The following is a 19,983-nucleotide window of genomic DNA, read 5'->3' on the forward strand; positions in this document are numbered from 1 at the left end:
ACAAAGAACACTGAAATGTTGGTCTACAGGGTATAATTAGGGATTTCTTGGATTTAGATCAGTTCACTTGTAAGTCAAAGGCAGCTGTTAGTAATGTGCAACTCTTCGTCCATGGTCCAATATGCAAAATACAACTCCAGCTCTCAGATTGTTCTATGAGAGCTGTAAAAACCAGCTTCATATATTTGAGGCACTTACAGAAATATCTTATTAACTCCATACAAAAAGAGCAGACTAAAAGTTTGTCTTTGACATTGCCAGAAATGTGTTTACCCGAAGTCTACATTAAAAATTATATTAAACATATGTTTGCATTCATATTTGGGCAAAATCTAAGACTCTCAACACCTTGGCTTGAGACACCAGCACTAGGATTATTAATATCATGCCCTTGGAGCCTCTATATTTGAGTCTCATTTCTGTTTGCTGGCAATACATGAAATAATGCAAATTCTGATTTGGCTGATATAATGTAGTTGAGTAGCTGTATTGTTGCCACTTTTCAAAAACTGAAGATACATTTTAGCACATATTTCAAGCCATCTGTGTTTGCCAAAATAATGTTTGGAAGAGATACCTGTTATTTGCATGCAGTATATAATTAACTAATCCAAATGCTCCTCAGGTCCTCAGGAATCTGTCCAGTCAAGTCATAGGCAAGGGCATTTTCTGTTCTCTTAGACCAACAACAAAGCAGTAAAAAGCCCAGATGTGTTCCCAGCAGGCATTTTGTCACACGTTTGAGCACAAGCAGCATCAGGCTGAATACTGTGCCACGGAAGTTCAGCAGAACATAGGCTCAGCAAATTTGGATACAAGATAAGCTATTTAGCACAAATGAAAAGAAGCACAGCAAGAGGAGGCTTTGAACACTAGAGAAGAGGATATGCAGACTCAAAAATTTAACTTTAAGTTAAAAATTAAAATCTAAAACATACCTGTGCAACCAGTTGTGCCTTTCTTGCCTGAATATCCCATATCACAATGACAGATAAATGATCCTTTTGTATTCTCACAGGTTCCACTCAGACAGATGTTTGGATGCAGATCACACTCATTAACATCTAAAAAAACCCCATGAATTAAGAATTATTGAATGTAATTCTTGGAAAATAACTGGCAAAATATCTTGAGATATGATGTTCTGGTGCAAAAATGGGTCTACATACGAAAGAGAAAACTGCTGAAGTTCATTATTCCTTACCTAGTGTAAGGTAGGTTTGGGTTCTGATTTAACACTGCTACCTTACCATACTTGTATTAACTGACCTTCAATTCCAGCTTTCCTTAAAAAACAGACTAAGATTCAGCAAATTATCAAAACTGTAACTACTTATTGATGCTTTCTACATATATGTGAGTGTATATATATTTATATCTGCATGCCTACATTATCTAGTTTTGTATCACACACATTTATCTTCAAGTACACTCAAGATTTTAATTTAAATGTGAAGATTTTATTTTGAAGATACACTATTTCATGACTTTGTTCTGTGAAGGTATAGCACATAATTTTGTTTTAGAGACAAGTTTAAATGCTCACTGGTGGTTCATCTTGCTAGGATTTTCCACAGTACCATTCAATAGCACTTCCTTTCTGCAAGCTCTCTTTCAACAGAGCTGCCTAAAAGCCTCACTGGAAGAGGACCTAGAGATCTGATACTGTAGATCATCACATTTGCATCCCACTCCACAGGGATAGAGAGATTACATCTGCATTTGATAAACATAGCTTGCACGATGGGGCTGGTCCTATGATCAGGTGGCCAAAAGTAGGGCAGAAGAGCAATACTCATTTTAATATCACTGTCTGACTATTTGGAAATAATGCCTTAATAAATAACTTTTCCCCAGTTAATGCAGATTGGAAAATAATGTACTTAACCTATGCAAGTCTTCATGTCTTCAGATGCCATGAATCCATCATAGCAAAGACACCTGTATTCTCCTGGGATGTTTGTACACTGGCCTCCATCACAGATGTTAGGATTGTCTTCACACTCATCAATATCTGCAGAGAAAAATCGGATTAAAACCTGCCACCTTTACACACAGCAACCACCCATATTAATGGCAAGAAAACATTTTAATGCTTTGATAAATAGGATGAAGATTAAATCCTTCCAAAGAAATGAATGGTACATTGCAAAATTGTCCTGATGAGTAAGACCCTTATCTCTAGCTAAAGTCGGTGACAAACACTTCCCTCTGACTCCAATAGGAACAGAAGCCAACTCTGCAGGTAAAAGAAGTCATTGATAGAAAAAAATACAGAATCTTTGTCTCACCACTTGGCCACATAAAATTGATACTATTCATCATTGCTAAAGTCAATGGAAGCTCTGAAACCAAATTCAGCACAAAAATATTAGACTTGATAGAGCTAAAAAAAAACAGTCATTGTACATGCAGAATACTTCTACATGTTCTCAAGAGTGATGAAAAACCAGAAACACAGATGAACTCATAATGGGAATAATTAAAGTATATACATTTATTCACTAAGAGATGGCATGGGGCTTATTAGCATTGCAGCTAACTGGCCAGGCCAGTTACATCCTCTAGCATGGGAGTTGCTTTATCAATAGCTGAAATTGGCCATCACTGACTGAGGCCCAGCTGCAGAAGCAGGTACTTTATTATATTCATGTAGCCATGCTAAGGTCTGGAATCTTTCAACGTCCCTGGGAATATAATAGGTAAATTTATAAAAATCCCTAGAATCTCCCTGAGTCAGCATCAACATAGACCAGCAAAAGCAAAAATCAGAAACTCTGCTTAGTGACTCCATGGGAAAAAAATCATCACAAAAAGGAAAAGATTCAGTAATTCCCTCCAAGAGAAAGGGTGTAACTCATTATCAGACCAGTCTATTGTGGATTGCAGTAATTATGCAGCTGCAGAAAATGAACTCACTTTAACTTATAATATTATGTTCATTATTCTAGTGTACTTCTAGCAGCTCGTGCTTGTGTGGAGACACAAGTTCTGCAAGAGAGAAGACTGACCAGTCCCTGTTCATGTTAACAAGCAAATAATGTTGGCATGGACATTAGCCTGGAGATGTTAATTTGGGAATGGAATTTGAATTAACATGTAAAATTAAGCTCTAAAAATGGGGATAATAATGACAAAAATAAAAGAACTTTATTTACTAACTTGCACTGTACTGGTTTCACAGTTGGGCAAAAATCAGCTGACAAAGAACCTATTGTTTCTCCTAAATGAGCTGATTATTTATGCATAACCTCACCAATTCAAACTTGACCTACTACTGAACTGAACAGCATTCTTACTAGCTCAATTATCAAGAAGTTTATTCCATAATGGCTTCTAGCTTTGTGTGATGTTAAAGATAAAAGACATGTTCACCCAGAGAGCAAACTGAAAATGTAAAATAGGTGTTTCACATTCTCAGGTCACAGTGTTACTATAGCTGGTACTATGCACAGACATCTAACACAGTAAAACCAGATGTTCAGTTCAATGAGGAGAAAATCTCACAAAACACTTTTTTTCTTATTTTCCACTCAGTTTGGGCAGAGGCAAAATTTTAGAATGTGGATTTGAATATTCACCAGGTATCCATAAATTAATGGACATCTCTTCAAGAGAAAGTGGCAGCATTTTTAGATACTAAAAGGGTGGTAAAGGAGACTCCTCATATCTTTTGATATTTCCTTAAATGGAGTTCACCTTGACACCCAAAGGTGTCTGGTGTTTCTGCTACTTAGACCTTTTCATGTGCTGACTATTGAATTCACATCTTTCTTAGAGGGCAGTATGAAAATTAATAACTAGGAGCTATTACTGGCTGGCCTATGAATGATATAATGTTTTTCAGAGTCACGATTGGATATAAATACACAAAAATTCACTAGGATCAGATGGTTTGTTATTCCTCACCCAGCTAAGATCCAACCACTAACTTCCATGGACACATTCATGGTCAAGTTAATATGTGGAGAAAATCACTGAGGATTTATCCCCAGCACACAGCTAGGGCAATTGCTTCCTCCCTTTTAAATGTTGACAAGGGAAAGACAATAGTTTTTCTTTACAAAGCTTTTAGTTTAATAAGCAGGAGGGTTCTCTGAATGATCCACTCTGGTTTTTAGTTTAGAGATATCTGTGTGTGGCTAAGAGCAAGCAGGAGCAGAGGACAGAGCTGTTTCCAGCCAGGAGACCTGAGATGCCTGTGACTGTGCAAGTAAACTCTACTCAGGTCGTTTGGTCCCCACTCAAACCAAGAAGATCAAAAAACGGAAAAATGATTCAGAGCACTGTGCTTGCTCCCTCCCTCCTCCCTTCCCCTCTCAAGTCTCTCTAACTGTGTCACTTGGGTTTAGATTTTGGCTGAGACACAATTTTTATCAACTGGTTGTATTTTTGCGTAGAAAAAGTGCTCCAAAACACAGTGTTAGGGCAAGTTTTTTGTACAAACTTTCCTTTTCTAGAAAGTTGACCTGAAGCAAACTATCTCTAATATAAATATTTTATTGGTCAAATTTGCACTTTTTCCAGTTGATTTCTTTCTTTGCACAAGAAAGAAATGTGACTGACTACTTTACATCTTTATAGCAGTGTAAGCTACAAGTTTGTGGGGGCAAACTACATTTAGCTATGTTTTATGCTTCTTTTATTATTGGGAGTGGTAGTAAGTGGCCTCAGTGATAACTGAGGTGTATAAATATTCAGATATTCTAAATGGGAGATTTCTCTATTAATTCTTTATAGAAAACCCTCCATTTGTTCAACTGTAAAGGCAATTCTTTTCCACGGAATTAACCCTGTAAAATTTCTCATGTTCTTCCAGGAGCTCTGGCAAATATTCACATGTCTCAGTGGGCCAGTGCTTGTGTAGGAAGAAGAGATGGGTAGGGTTGAATTATCTTTCCAGTAACCTATGTGGAAATCATTGACACTTACTGGGAATATGACTCTCAGACTCCCAAAGGAGAACAGACAGCCATTACACAGCTCTGAAAATTTTCACACAAACCCTGTTTAGAGTGCAAGGGAGCTATTTCCTAAGAAAGGTTCATACTATTCAGATTTCAGTTTGTCTGAAAGTCGTTCTGTTTTGAAGTAATGCAGCATACTTGCATTTGACTAAACAAAGAATTAAAAATAGGAATTTGCTTGCTTGCTTAAGAGCAGATACCACACAACCACAGAACACAGAAATGAACTCCTTTTCTAGCATTTCTGTCTATTCTGTCTAACCATAGAGTACACATGCAGGGCATTCTGGTTTTTGTTTATGATTATTCTTTCCATTGACTTCAACACATTTTGGATTTTGATCTAATATTTCACCCTTAAGGGGAAAAATTTTCCTCCTACTGAAAAAATTACAACTCAGAATCAACTGACACACTTTCTGGAATGATGAATAATCAATTCCCTTAAAAGCAGCTCATTCTGCAATTGTCCAGTTCTGATACTGAAACGTTTACTTTAGAAAAAAATCTTCAGAAAATCCTTTACTTAAAAATCTTTTACTTCAGAAAAAGATCTTCACTTTCCATGCACTGATTTTTATTTTTTTTTTCAAGCAGTATATTTTTTACAATAGATTTAATCTTTAAATTCAATTTTTAAACCACTGAAACATTCTAGCAGAAAAGTTCCCAAAATCTCCCTTACCAGTGCATGTCCTGTGGTCTGGCATGAGTGCAAAGCCTTGTTTACAGCTACATTCATAGCTGCCCTCTGAGTTGGTACAGAAGTTCTCACAGCCACCATTCATTATACTGCACTCATCAATATCTAAAAAGGAGAGAAATTACAGTTAAAACCCACAATACCTTTTATTTTAAAGCATATTTCAAGGCTACACTTGAAGTCAGCTTTCCAGAGCAGCATCAATCCAGAATCCAAACTTGATATTTTCACAGTCTTTGAACACTGAATTGTTTTGGAATGGACATCAGGCAAAACAGAGAGGGAAAGAAATTATATTATCTGACAGTAAGTAGAAATATCTCTCAGTTCTATTTTTATGTATAACAATTAGATGACCTTGAAGGTCATATGAATATGACCACAATGAAGGCAACAAAACTTTTGTAAGGATCAAGGGGAAAAATTATCTACTAGACAGAATTAAAGCCAGTGTGTTGCAGCACAATGCATATAAAAGAGAGCACAATATGAGATTTAAGCTAAATGTCATTTACAAGATGTGGCTTTAAGAAAATAGCTACAGGGAAAAGCCCTGTATTTGAAACAATTTCAGATCAAATTGGGAAAAGTTCCATTGAACCACATGATTCTACTCCATGGCCTGTCAGAAATGCCAATTTTTAATAACATATAGAACTCAGGATTTAACTAGGTATTGCTTTTAATGATAAAAGTTTGAATCTTAGCCACATAAAACAGTACACTATTTTATGCATCACGATTGATTTACTAGAGAAAATAAGCTATTACACAGTTAATTATACCACTGCCAAATTTCACTCATTCCTTGCAAGTAATGGATGGACATATTTTGGGTTTTTTCGTGCACACTCTCTGGCAGACTGTATTAGATTTTTGAATCACTGTTAAAGATGTCTTTGTACAGCTACTAAAAATGAAACAATAACTTGGGTTTCATCTTCCCCATTCACTCGAGAGCCCATGTAGATCTTGTCCTTACCAATACAATACAACTTGTCAGGTGTGGACTGATAGCCAGGGTTACAAGCACACTGGTATTTTCCAATCAGGTTGACACAACGCCCGTTGCGGCACAGGTTGGTGCTGAGGTCACATTCATTAATGTCTGTTGCAAAAGAACAAGGAGCACGTGGGTTAGGTCTGGATGAAAATTATACAAACCTAGGCACTGGAAATGCGGGTGGTACAAAAAGGTGTGCACAATACTGATTGTGCCTGCACCTCTCACCTATACATGCAGAGATATTTGGTGATATCTGATGGCCTGGAGGACAGTCGCAGCGGAAGCTTCCCTCTGTGTTGATGCAGGTGCCACCCCGGCAGAGAAGAGGATTGCGCTGGCACTCGTCGATGTCTGTGGGGAGAAGGGAAGGCACAACACTCCAGGGACCAGCACGGACACAGGGGAAGCCCATCCCACCTGAGTCTGCTACCCAGCACAGCACTGTCTGCCTAGAGAGGCTCTGGAGCCTTTCCTACAGCAAGTCATCCCTTACCCCACAGTGCGGTTAAAAAAAATTAAAAAAAATAAAAGGAAAATAAATGCAAAAAAGGTTTCTAAATTTTGCACCTACTCTAGCTTCAAAGTTCAGGATGGTGTCCCACTTAGCTAAATGGGGTTTGTGGGATAAATCCTGAAATCTTGATCCTTGCTCAGTTGTGTTCTGGCATGCTGCAGAAGCAGGGAAGTCACATTTGGGGTGGAAATGAAGTTAAAGCAAGATTTAATAAGACTGAAAACAATAAGAAGGCCCTAAATCCAGGCACAAGCAAATCTGAAAAAAAAACAAAACGAAAAGAAAGAAAGAAAAAAACCCCAACATGCATAGCGTACTATTGCACAACCATGGTCTATAAAAAACATACCCATGCAGTTTTTCATCATCATAAATCCACTTTCATAGCCTTCAAAACATTCACATTCAAAGTCTCCAGGAGTATTGACACAGATGCCTTGGCCACAAAGATCAGGAGAGATGCGGCATTCATCGATATCTGTAAAAAGCAGATTCACAGCATTTTCAGAGGAGTTTAGTTTTTCCTTTTCAACTCAGACTTACAAGAGATACATCCACACAAGTTACCTGTGCAATTCCTCTCTTCAGAATCCAGGGCAAATCCACTGTCACATCTACACTTGAAACTGCCAATGGTATTTCTGCATTTTCCATGGGTACAGAGACTGGGGACCATTTTACATTCATTGATATCTAAAAAAGAAACAGTAAGACACATGATGTTGTCACTTCATACATAAACAATTTATAAAAGAATGATGCTGACATCGGAGCTCATCTTTCTGAATTACAAAGACCCCTCTTTTTGGGAAAATTGTAGCCCACACTACATAAACTGGCACCAAGTTCCACCTAACCAACAAGGCACTGGAGCTGCCAAGAGCACTTTCTGCCATAAAATGGTATCACTCTCCCTGTGTCCAGCAAGATCTGATCTGCATTTCTGAAAGATTATAGATGTAAGATTTAAATGGACAGAGGATCAGACATACAAGGATAAAGGGTGCTTCCAAAAGAACCATTTTGTTTTCTGGTTTCTAAGAAAAAAATATGACTTCCATGAGTCACAGAAAACAACAAGCATAAATAAAAGCACGTGTCACTTTTCTTTATGGATAATTAGTGGCTTAGTAACTGTTTATAAAACTAAGGCTGAAACTAACAACAACAATTGTCATTCACATATCCCCTCCTTTCAGACTTTAGGATGCATATTTTTTTGGGTAACTGGCTTTCTTTATAAACACATATTCACATCCATTTAAGCTTTTGACATTGTCCAGCATAACCACACTGGTAAGCCAGGAAAAACAGCTTTCAGCACATGATGCTAGGGTGTCACTGTGTGATTCCCATTTAATGCTGGAAGTTTACTAGCAACAGTCATAACAAGACTTGGTTTACAGCAAATTAAATTCTGCTGATTTGAGATGTCATCCTGTGAACATTTTTCTCTGCTTCTTCAAGTAGATACACAAGAAACTCCTCAAATTATTCACCCTCCTTTGCTAGTTCCATAGCAGAATTAAAGTTATTGCACCCTGCACAGGTAAGAAGGATTGCTCTTTCAGTACATTAAAAGCTGACTGCTCAGTTTGTTCCTGTTCTTATGCTATGAGGTGCCAAGCTTTTAAACCTATTCCATCAGTCAAAGGTGCCACTAGAAGAAGGATAGGACAGAATTTCACAGCTCTAGTAAAGACATAAATTTTGTACTTAGGCTGCATTATTATGTGGTATAATGGCCTGTGATACAGATTAAATTATCTTGTGTTGTATTCTGGCTTTAATTTCCATGAAAACTAATTAGATTTTCAAACATGCCTTAAGGTGAGTGAAGTGACTACTGCTGAAATGTTGAAACCCACAGAAATCTTCCAAAGGAAGTGTAAAAGCCAGCAGGATTTGCTGGCAATGAGCCACGAAATGGATCACATACCTTTAGAGAACGGCTTCCCAGTTATCTCTATCTTTGTTGAGAACCCAGATCCTCTAGGACAAAGAGCATCGAATTCAGGTGATCCCTTCAGAGGGCACTCCTCACACTCATAGCCCCAGGCTGCCCCCACTGAACAGCAGCAAGCATCCATTCTGTGTCGGCCTGGTATCTGTGCAGTGCACTGCTCATCCTCATGCTGCAGGTAGCAGCTCTCCAAGCGAATGTCTGTTAGGCAATTGAACAATATGTTGAGAAAGAAAGAGAGAGTTTACTTCACTGCAGAGGAATCCTTTTCTGGAATCCCCTCACAGGGCAGTTTGCTACATGGTTTTGTGGACTCAGGTGTGTCCCAAACACACTGCGTAATTTCTAACAGCAAAATAGGAATGCTAAACGCAGAAGTAAATTTAAGGCATCAATCTGAAAAATGATGCTCAACACTTGAAACAAATGTTTCATTAGAAGAGCATTTTAAGCATTTCAGCTTATATTACCTATATAAGGCCTTTTAATTACTACAAGCTATGCCTTGTTCTGAGAAACATCTTAGGCATTTACTGTCATAAAGGGACAAAGGTGCTTTTGAGGGACAGCATAAAGAACTTGGATAGTCTGCTGCACCTTCCATTAAGGGGTATGGTGTGGCTAGAACACCACTCCCCTCTTCAGATGCCTGAGTCCCAGCCCACAGCAGTTCCCCCCCAAATCTTTCAACCTTGGTGATTTCAGTGGTACTGCTGATGAAGAGTGCTGAAAGTACAGATGATCTGTAGAGAATTAAATCAATGCTGTTCACCATTGTTAGCTACTACCATTGGAAACTGTCCATATTCCCACTGAACTAAGTTCATGACCCTGATTGATTCCATTTGAAAATTTTGTGGGCAGAAATAATTTTCCTTCCTTGAAAGAGAACATGCAGCACAAACACTGCTCACCACCCTAGCAGACTTGTAAATGGAATTAATACCTACCAAGACATGTTCGACCAGAAGCATCTAAAGTCATTCCACTGGGGCACTGGCAAACAAAGGATCCCAAGGTATTGACACACTGCCCATTTGTACAGACTCCAGGGAACACCTCACATTCATTTACATCTATTTCCAAACAAAATGTGAATAAAATTAATCACTAGCATGCTCAACCTGAACAAATCAGAAAAAATACAAACATTGTAATGTTTGGGCTTTAGGATGAAACACAAAACCACAGCATCCTACATGGCCTGACAAAATACCAAATATTTATTATTTCCTATGCAATCAGCCAGAATCAATTAATTACAGAAAAACTGCTTATGATTAAAAATATTAAGTGTTGCTATTTGCCATTTCAACATATACTGAAATCTAACTTTAAAGAATTAAAAAGAAATATGGAGGGTCATTTAAAAATTTATCAGTTTTCATACTCACTGTGGGCCAGATTTTTTAAGCAAACGGGCAAAAGACAGACAATTAGAAGGGCATAATGAGATTATCCATTACTCCAACAAGACTAAGTTGTGCTATGGTTTTTTTTAATGTTTTTAAATATCTTTTATTTTTAATGTTTTTGTCTTATCAGACACACCTCTGCATGTCTGGAAACGAAAACACTACTTGAAAACTAGCCCTTATGACCTTGGCAGCAATTAGTAACTTTACATAGATTAAAATAAAGTCCTTATGACTGCACAGAGTTTAATTTCATTAAGTAAAGATTAAATTTCTATATTTAAGTGGCAAAATTAGTACTTTTGGGTAAGGATAATTTGATTTAAATTTAAATGTGTTAGCTTGGCCTGAGCATAAATAAATGTTTAGTAATCTAAGCGTGGGGTCCTCTCACAGACATCCTTTGTAAAAAGCATATGCCTTAGAACTGCCTTTAGCAAAAAGCCTAAAGCATGAAATATGACCCATGATGAAGCATGATAATTTTTAAGACAGGAGAGGATAAGAATAAGAAATGAGAAAATAATTACTTGGATAAAAAAGATCTGTAGCTACACTCTCAGGCACAGATTAAATCTTCTGAGGAGAGCCTGAGGGAATTAGGATTGTTTAGTTCAGATAAAAGGAGGCTGAGAGGAGACTTTACTGCTCTCTGCAACTACCTGAGAGGAGTTTGTATGGGGGTAAGTGCTGGACATTTCTCTCAAGTAAGTAACAACAGAACTGGAGGAAATGGCCTGAGGTTTCACCAGGGGAGGTTTTAGACTAGACTGTAGAAAGAATTTATTTACTGGGAGTGAGGTGTTGGAAGGGTCTGCCCAGGGAGGTGGTAGAGTCACCATCTCTGAAGGTATTTAAAAACCACACAGATGCACTTCAGGACATGCTGTAGTGGGGATTTTTAAAATTTGTTTGTGTTTTTTTGTTTGGTTAGGTTTTTTGTTTGGTGTTTGTTTTGGTTTTTTGAGGGGGAAGAGGGAAGCTGACAGTTGGATGGGGTGATCTTAGAGTTGTTTTCCAACCATGACAGTTCCATGATTCTATGATTCTTTAATCAATAAGTAAGGTTGGAGTCACTGTGCCTCCAGAAAAAATTCCAGGTGTGAAAGGACTCTGTAGCTCTCAAACTGCAGGGTGCAGGGTACAGGTGGGGTGGACACCAGCTGCTTCTGCCTATAAAAGGTTCACATTGACTGGATGGCAGGAAGTAAAGCCAGTGGACTACTGAATCTGAAACACAGTTCACTGAAAAATCACTGAAACACAGTTCACAGCCTGTGAGCAATATTCCAGCTGAGAGTTCCAGGGCTCACCCGTAAACTAGAGGACCACTGCCAACTTAGTCTGCTTCTTTCCCTGCACAAGGGACATTATTCATTTTACACAGGCTATGTACAGGAGAACCAAGTATCACCTTTTGGGAATTAAACTTAATCCTTTGTCCTCTCTCTTGCTTGCCAGTATATTTCGTAGAGATCCTTTCCTGTCTTGAAAAATGCTTACATTGGTTAAAACCCAAATACAGCTCCAGTATGTTAAAAGCAGGGGAAACTACTCTGAGAAATTTGGGGCTATCTGGGTTGATTGAAATAAGAAAGATTAAAGCATGTAATAGATGTAATCCAAAGTGGTGGTATAGGAGATGCTGAAAACAGTTATGTCTACATCTTGGAAGGATAAACTTTCCATCTCAGCAGTGTTGAAAATGTTCTAAGACTTTCCTTGTGAAGAGAGATAGGTGGGGCCACATTTTTTACTTTTTTTTTGCCTTCTCTTTCACTTACACACTCCAGAAAGTGCTGCTGAGGTCAGATAAGTTACGTACGGTGGGTCTGCAGCACAGACGTGCCAAGGCATTCAGTCATCATTTGGAAAGCAAAGAATATGTGTGAGGGTGTTCCTCTTTTCTATTTTATTTTATTTGCTGTTAAGTGAAAAAACAATGTTTCTTTATGGAAGCTACATATGGGAGTAATTTAAAAAAAATATTTTAACTGCAGTGTCATATCAGATATTGTCAGTCAGGATGACCCACAGCAGTTTGAGTCTCTCTGAGCTTCTGCATATTAAGGAAATATGCAGTACTTTGCCAGGGGTTCAAATCAATTCAAATGAAGATGAAGTAGGGTGGGACCTTTGATTCCCATAGAATTGTGTAGAGACCTCTCATACTAAGCAAAAAGCTACACATTTAAAAAAATCTTCAACCTTTTCAATTACAGTTAAACTGTGTCCCAATGCCTTTTTTTTTTTTGTTTGTTTGTTTTCCATTATTAAATAGGACAATGAAACTGACATGCCTGACTTGATGTAATGTTGCATGGAAGAATGCCAAGGTTAAGTAAGAACCTTACAGAAAAACTTTCATGTGAAATATAGTCTTTAAGTATTCTTTCTCTAAAGCATAGTAATGGCTTGTCATACCACTGTATCAGTAATGCTATACTCTGTAACATATATAGGGTGCATACTTTTCCCAAGTAGGTTACTCAGTTAACAGTATTTGAAGAGAGAGAACTGTCTCCTTATACTGTGAGACACTATATTTGCAAGTGTGTACTTTGAGATAAACTCTGAGTATGTAGGAATTTTAAACAAACTGAAACCAAATTCATCCCCACCATGTCTCTAATGAAGTCAATGGAACTACACGAGGTAAGAATTTGGCAGAACGTTCCCCTGTGCTAAATTAGTCACTTAAATCAAAACATTTATGTGACTTATGTTCAGGCAACAATAAATACCTTCACACAATGTTCCTCTTATTCTTGAGTATCCCTTTTGACATATTGGGTCTGTAAAAAAAACACAGAAGGGAACTTTTAAAATGCAACAGTCCAAAACTGACCATCAACTTGTTGTGCAAAACTGACCCTGTGAAATAATATCTAGAATTTATTGCTATGAGAAGTGTGAGTGCTTAGGCAGTATCTCAGTATTTTCTGAAATAATAAGGATGCTAGATGGGGCAACTATATAAACTACGTAGAGTATCAGCCATTATCCTCTTTTGCTTCCCATTTGTCTTAGCTAACCCAAACCTGGCTGTATGACTTCTGCTTCATTCTAATCAATTAATTCAGTTAATTTGACCACAGCACATTACACCCCAATTTACCATAAATGAATGAGGATGAATTCTGCTAAGGTATACAGGATGAATTTAACTAAAGAATTAACTAAAGAATTAATTAATGAATTAACTAAAGAATCAAACTAGCAGCTTTCACCATATAGGAATGCCAATGCTCATACATTTCTGCATTCAGCAGCTCATCCTACAGTTCAGTCTAATTATCAATATGCAGAGACCTCACCCCATTTCTTGATCACTGAATGATTCTCTACGTCATCAGTTAATCTACAGTTTCTAATAACAAGGGCTACTCCCTCTCCTCCCTCCATTACCACACCACTGATCCATTTGTTGCAAACACAATCTGGGGTGCTCTGGGGAACATGCATCTACAGCTACATGATCAGGAACTCCAGATCACTAATTATGACAAAACATGCAAAAGCATTGCTGAGTTACAGTCTGTAGGTGTGGTCCCCTCCTGTTAGAATTTAAACCTGTAAAATGTTTTCTATAAAATCCAAAGTTAGAGCATTCTCTAACCACATGCTACTTCTCAAATATTAACACTTCTCTTTTCAGGCTGAATAAGGAACAAATGCTTGGTATTTTAACACTTAATTTGTCTATCCTGAGCCCAAACTTTTATGACAATAATCTGGACCAACCTCCAATTAGGAAAAACCCTAGGTTCCTGAGGAAAATAAGCAATGTTACCTCGTTCACATGGTGTACATGGGCTTCCCCAGGCAGCTCCTAGTGAGGAACAGCACTGGGACTTGAGAGTTGCTCCGTTGATATTTATTTCACATCTTCCATCCACTATGTTCTGCCAACAGGTACCTTTAACAGTTTCTGTTTGGAAAAAAACCCACAAGTGTATTGTTATGTTGCTTGTTTAGCAGTATATAATTATATATTTGCAAACACACTTGAAAGGATAATTCCTTTTTGTGGTTAAATTCATTAACTTACTACATGAGATTAATTTATCCTTTTCTGTGCTGGGCTAATAGCCTGAAATCATCCCAGCACAGAACACTTGCAAATCCTTAGCAGGGAATATCTCAACACCATTCAAGATCTGAATAACTGTACTTATTATGACTCAGAATAGAGACACATGCAAAGGAACAGTGTAGATATGAACCCTTTTCTGGATCTTCCATTTATCTATTAGATCTCTCAGTCTGTCTACCTGATCCTCCCATATAGAGAGTGGCAGAAGATGGCTAGGGATCAGACAGAGCTAAATTACTGTCCTTCTAGGACAGCTAAGGGAAGAAATTATGAATCCACAGAGCATTTTAGTCACACCATTGTCTGTGGTTGGTCTTAAGCTGCTCTGTGCTGTACACAATTGACTCATGCTCCATCTCAAATAGAAAACCACAGTTTCCAGAGAGCACACCTTAACATCTCCACTCCTCTTGCAGAAGGATTTTAGGGGATGACTGTATTCCTGAAGAAGTAGTCAACATTTCTGTATTTATTACAAAAAATGTTGCCTCTTTCAAATTTTATCCAGAAACACACCCGAGTGCTGGTCACGTCTTATGAACCCACAGTTGTGGTTAAAACAATCACTTCCTTAACATCATTTCTGTAATGTTTTCCACTAAATTATTCTACAAAAGTTATTCTAAAATATTTTCCAAACTCATTGTAAAATGTTTGTGTATCACTGAACACTTTTAACTGGCAAACAAAATCTTTAGAAGAATAAATACCTATGCAGATGGTTCTGGTTGGGTCCAAAGTGCTTTCAGGAGAACACTCACAAGCAAAAGAGCCTGGTGTGTTTTTGCACACACCGTTAACACAGGGGTTAGATTCACACTCATCAATATCTAGAAGAGAAACACACTGCCATTAGTGCCAGGAAGCATTAACAAAAATACATATGGCCTTTTTCATCCCAGGGAAAATGGAAGAAGCTTTCCTCCTCACCAGTTTTCCTCATATTCTTTCTTTCTTTTATGGATTAGACTTCCCAACAGACTAATGGTGCATGTGTCCTCAAGGCACACTAACATCTTAGAAGATTTAAACAATGAACCTGGAAGCAGCATTTTTCAGAGTAATCCAGCTATTGCCCTGCTTTATGGTGATGGACTGTTTTCTTTAAGAGATCTGATACACATCCTGTCTGTCACTCAAAAAGGGTTTAGATTAGGAGCCACCTGGCTCTGTTCTGCACACAAGATAACAGATTTGTAAAACTTGGGTCTTCTCAAGTTTTTCTCACCCTTGACACAGTGTGGGCCCACTGGTAGTAGTTGATAAGGAGGGTGCTGGTACAGACCTAGTAGAGGCAATTCCACAGTGTTACCTAATGCTTTCATTTTGGCTTTGTCTCTCCTCATTCTCCTACTCCCTTCATAAAATTTCTTTATGTTTTGGTTTTTTTAGTTATATCCACCATTATCCTCATCAAGGTTCAAAGTATTTTTGGCACAATGTTAGAACAATCCAAATGAATAAAACTTGGATGAAATGGAGTTACTAATTACCTTCACATGTCTTTAAATCAGGAGTGTATACAAATCCTTTTGGACAGGTGCAGGTGAAACTTCCAGGGGTATTTCTGCATTGCCCGTTGTCACAAAGCAGCATGTTCAGTGCACATTCATCAATGTCTATAATGAAAATCAAGAACTTTTTAAGAAAGAAAACATTTCTGGAATAGAAGCTAGGATAGAATTTTCCTCTGAGCAGCCACATTTCATTTTGTGTATATAGAGAAAATAGATTAGATTTTGTTATAGGGGAAGCAAAGAAGAGAGGGTGGGGAAAGAGAGAGAGAGAGAGAGAGAGAGAGAGAAAACTCAGACATGACTTGCACTGATTTTCAAAGACACTGATAAGATTTCTAGATTCTTTTAGTAGACAGCAGGCTTGGAATTCTTTGAAATGAAAACAATCATTCCAAAAAAAAAAACACAAAAGATCCTACTTACTGCACACCTTCCTTCTTCGTGAAAATTTTCACTAAAATAGTTAAAAAAAACACCCAACCTTCTCTATATATTTTTGTTGACTTTCCCCTGAGCTCTATTCTTTAGAAGGCTGATTTGCTTTTATAAAGAACTTGCTCTTCCTTTCTACACATATTCATAACATGCACCAGTGACACCATGGTTCAAAATAAAGCTGAGAACCACACTTTCATCTTGCCTATATTGTGGAATAGGTCTGTAAAGTCCCTGCTTCCCTGCACGGTTGTGAAAGAAATGAAGAGAGGATTGGTTTGGAAAGCTTTGCTGGTCACCCTGGTCTTTAAATCACTATTTTTTCCAAGCTGGCTCTGAACTGTCTTGGATTTTATGGTCAACAAGGCCAAGGTAAAACTACACTTGCTTCAGAGGTAAAAAATTTACACAGAAATTCTAGTGCTAAATTTCAAGGGCCCTTAGGAAATCTTTGAAGGAACTGCTGTCATTAGAGAGAAGTTGCAAGAAGAGAGCAATGGGCCATGAATGGCAGGTGAAGACCAGGACAGACCCTGAGAGAAGACAGGAACAATTGTCTAAGTCAGAGAGGCCCCAAAAGTGTTCAGAGAAGTTGGGAAGACTCAGAGGGTCAGTGCAGCAGCTGGGAACAGCAAAGTGCTAGAAAAAACAGGGAGATCTGCAAAATGAAACAGACCATGTGGGAAGCTTCACAGGAGTTCAGAAAAATTGAGAGAAGGCCAGGTGGAACATCGTGGAAGAATGGGAAACAGCTGTGATGGAGCATGGATGTGGGCTGCAACAGGGTGGGCTGGGGAACAGCTGGAAAACTCACAGATGGATGGGGAGAAGAGAAGGGATGCCATAAGCTATGGGCAGACACTGCAATGGGACATGGATAATTAAAGCCAAAGAAGCAAATTGATAAAAGTCATGCTGTAATTTTCCCAAGATAGATCAACTCTTATTTTTTACAAAATAAAATAGTGGATAGTTTAGACTGGGATAACGCAGATGACTTAAGCTATTTAGGTTTAAGCAGAGAGTAAAGGACCCAAATAAAATTATTATGTATGCTGGAGATAGCAGGAAGGAATTTAAGAACTTTAAGGTGGTCCCAGAGCTGGCTGCAGGACAGATTACAGTGTGATATATTAAAAAGAGAAGAAATCACAATGGAGAGAGAATATCAGCAATGCTTTTCAGGGATCAGTCTTGGGACTGGTACTATAAGATATTCATTGCAACGTAGAAATAAAAAATGAATGAGATCAAAAACTGTGAACAACACTAAGCTGGTAGTTATTACCAATACAGTCATGCAAGACTAAATTAATCTGAACAATGTCAATTAAAGAAATAAGATGAAATGTAATCACCAATGTTCAAAAAAACATGCAATTAAGGACCAACAATGATAACATGCTATAAACCATCAACTAGTAATAAAGAGCTCACAAATAATTTTTTAACAAGAAACCAGAAGAAATTTTTGATTTTTATGAAACACAGGGAGTTTCACATAAATCCTCTTCTCTTGGAGGCACCTAGCACAGTTGTGAGCCTAGATCCCTCTTTATGGTGTAATGTAATTGCAGGATCTGGGTTCTTTTTATTTTGAGAAACATTGGAACTGCAGATTGCATGTTCAGTGAGCTTAACTGAACTGGATGTTTATTGCCTGGTTGCCAGTGATTTGAGTCACTGATGGCAATGGTCCCTTACAGCCCCACAGTGGAGGATTTTATGAGCATTGCAAGACACTGAAATTAAATTAAGAATTCAGCAGAAAGATCCAGAAATATCAGAAGAGCAGCTAGTGAACCTGATGGAACACTGGGGAAAAAAAAAAAAAAAAAAAAAAAAAAGGGCAAAAGAGGATAAAACCAAGCCTTTAATTTCAAAATGAAAAATGAGACAATTAATACCAATGCAGTTTTTCCCAGTTGAATCCACTTCGTATCCTGGGTCACAAAGACATTTGTATGTTCCATGCAGATTCTCACATCTTCCATTTGGACAGAGATCAGTATCCAGTAAGCACTCATTAATATCTACAGAAAGGAAACAAACAAACAAACAAAACAGTCAGTTGTTGAGGAATTCTGGGGGTCAATTCTAAAAATCAGAAAAAATATTTTCAATATCACAAGCGTTGGCTGCTCTGTATTTATAAACATGTAGTTCTGATTCACACCTAAATATTCACACTTAAGAGGAAAAAGCATCCCTTTCACACTGAGTTAAGACCATCTCTAGCCCCCAGACACATAAGTTGCAGGCAACTTGCAACTGTAGACAAGAACCAAGATATTAAACTGGGGCCTTTCATTTAGAGATGTAGAGGTTCTAGTTTCCCCCTCTGTCTCCTGATTCATAGCATTCCCAGATGGCATCACCCTCCAAAGCATGAACATCCCTCCTTTCTGAATGCTCTTCCCTCTCTACTGCCAGGAAATTTACTAGTGAGCATTGGCTGACTTACAGTTTGCAGTTTCACAGTTCCACGACTACAGAGTTTTTATGGTAATAATTTTATGCTTCTCTGTAGCTATCCTAAATCTGTCAGCCTGTCCTTTTTGACAGATGAAAATATGTGAGGAAACTCAGTGTTCCACAATTCTTCAGGATTGTTTCAGCTGAAATCTGCGAATGTGTGATTTTCTAATTCATATAGGTAATAAGACTTCTCATAAAATTGCCATTATTTTATAATACCACTCACACACATTCCATGACATAAAACAGAGAGGGCACACAAGCCTTCATTCCATCCTTTCCTGCAATCATCCCAAATAAATCAACTTTATCAAGGTAACACATTTAGCCAGAACTGCTATAGTTTGAATTACATTAGGTGATCTTACCATTTCCTCCTGCAGTCATGCCAGTTCCACTGCTGCACAGAGCCTGATATTCAGCTGGAAAAATATTAAAACACTTACTGGAATACTTTTTTGTTTAGCTCAGTGCTTTCAGCATCATCATATACAATATGCCAAATAATTATCTGAATGAAATAATGCTTTTCAGTGACCCTAATAACATTAAAAGCCTTCTGAAACTGTGAAATATTTTAGCAGATTCAGCATTTCATCTGTTTACAAAGATGGATGAGTAAAAATTTCACATGGTGAACTGAAGCATTTAGGAAGAGACAAGCTTCACACTGGCCTTCCCACACAAATGAACCATAACATATTCACAGGAAGATGATCCATAATTCACATGTCCAAGCTCTTGCTCAAGGTGCACATTCAAAGTGACCAGGAAATAAGAAAAATTTCCTACAGATCTAGCCTATATTTATTTCAAGCAGAAGTGTCTTCAGGAGCTCATGGCAGATGAAGGATCTCTTATGTTTAAAAAAAAAGTAAAATATGTATCA

At 37.8% G+C, this 19,983-nt stretch overlaps 1 protein-coding gene across 3 annotated transcripts in view; it reads right to left on the bottom strand.

Moving 5' to 3' along the window:
* The window catches only part of FBN1 (fibrillin 1), a 141,507-nt gene that overhangs the window by 42,885 nt on the left and 78,639 nt on the right, over positions 1–19,983 (bottom strand). For all 3 annotated transcript variants that reach the window (XM_071755237.1, XM_071755236.1, XM_071755238.1), the window contains exons 18-32: positions 19,463–19,516; positions 18,524–18,649; positions 16,158–16,283; positions 15,375–15,494; positions 14,362–14,499; positions 13,313–13,363; positions 10,104–10,229; positions 9,130–9,354; positions 7,758–7,883; positions 7,540–7,668; positions 6,902–7,027; positions 6,653–6,778; positions 5,653–5,775; positions 1,889–2,014; positions 939–1,064 (exon numbers count right to left, since the gene is read on the bottom strand). In XM_071755237.1, coding sequence (XP_071611338.1) covers positions 939–1,064; positions 1,889–2,014; positions 5,653–5,775; positions 6,653–6,778; positions 6,902–7,027; positions 7,540–7,668; positions 7,758–7,883; positions 9,130–9,354; positions 10,104–10,229; positions 13,313–13,363; positions 14,362–14,499; positions 15,375–15,494; positions 16,158–16,283; positions 18,524–18,649; positions 19,463–19,516 — 1,848 coding nt within the window. The remainder of the gene's footprint in view (positions 1–938; positions 1,065–1,888; positions 2,015–5,652; positions 5,776–6,652; positions 6,779–6,901; positions 7,028–7,539; positions 7,669–7,757; positions 7,884–9,129; positions 9,355–10,103; positions 10,230–13,312; positions 13,364–14,361; positions 14,500–15,374; positions 15,495–16,157; positions 16,284–18,523; positions 18,650–19,462; positions 19,517–19,983) is intronic.

Source organism: Heliangelus exortis, chromosome 11, assembly GCF_036169615.1.
Source record: "Heliangelus exortis chromosome 11, bHelExo1.hap1, whole genome shotgun sequence".
NCBI classification, from domain to species: domain Eukaryota; kingdom Metazoa; phylum Chordata; class Aves; order Apodiformes; family Trochilidae; genus Heliangelus; species Heliangelus exortis.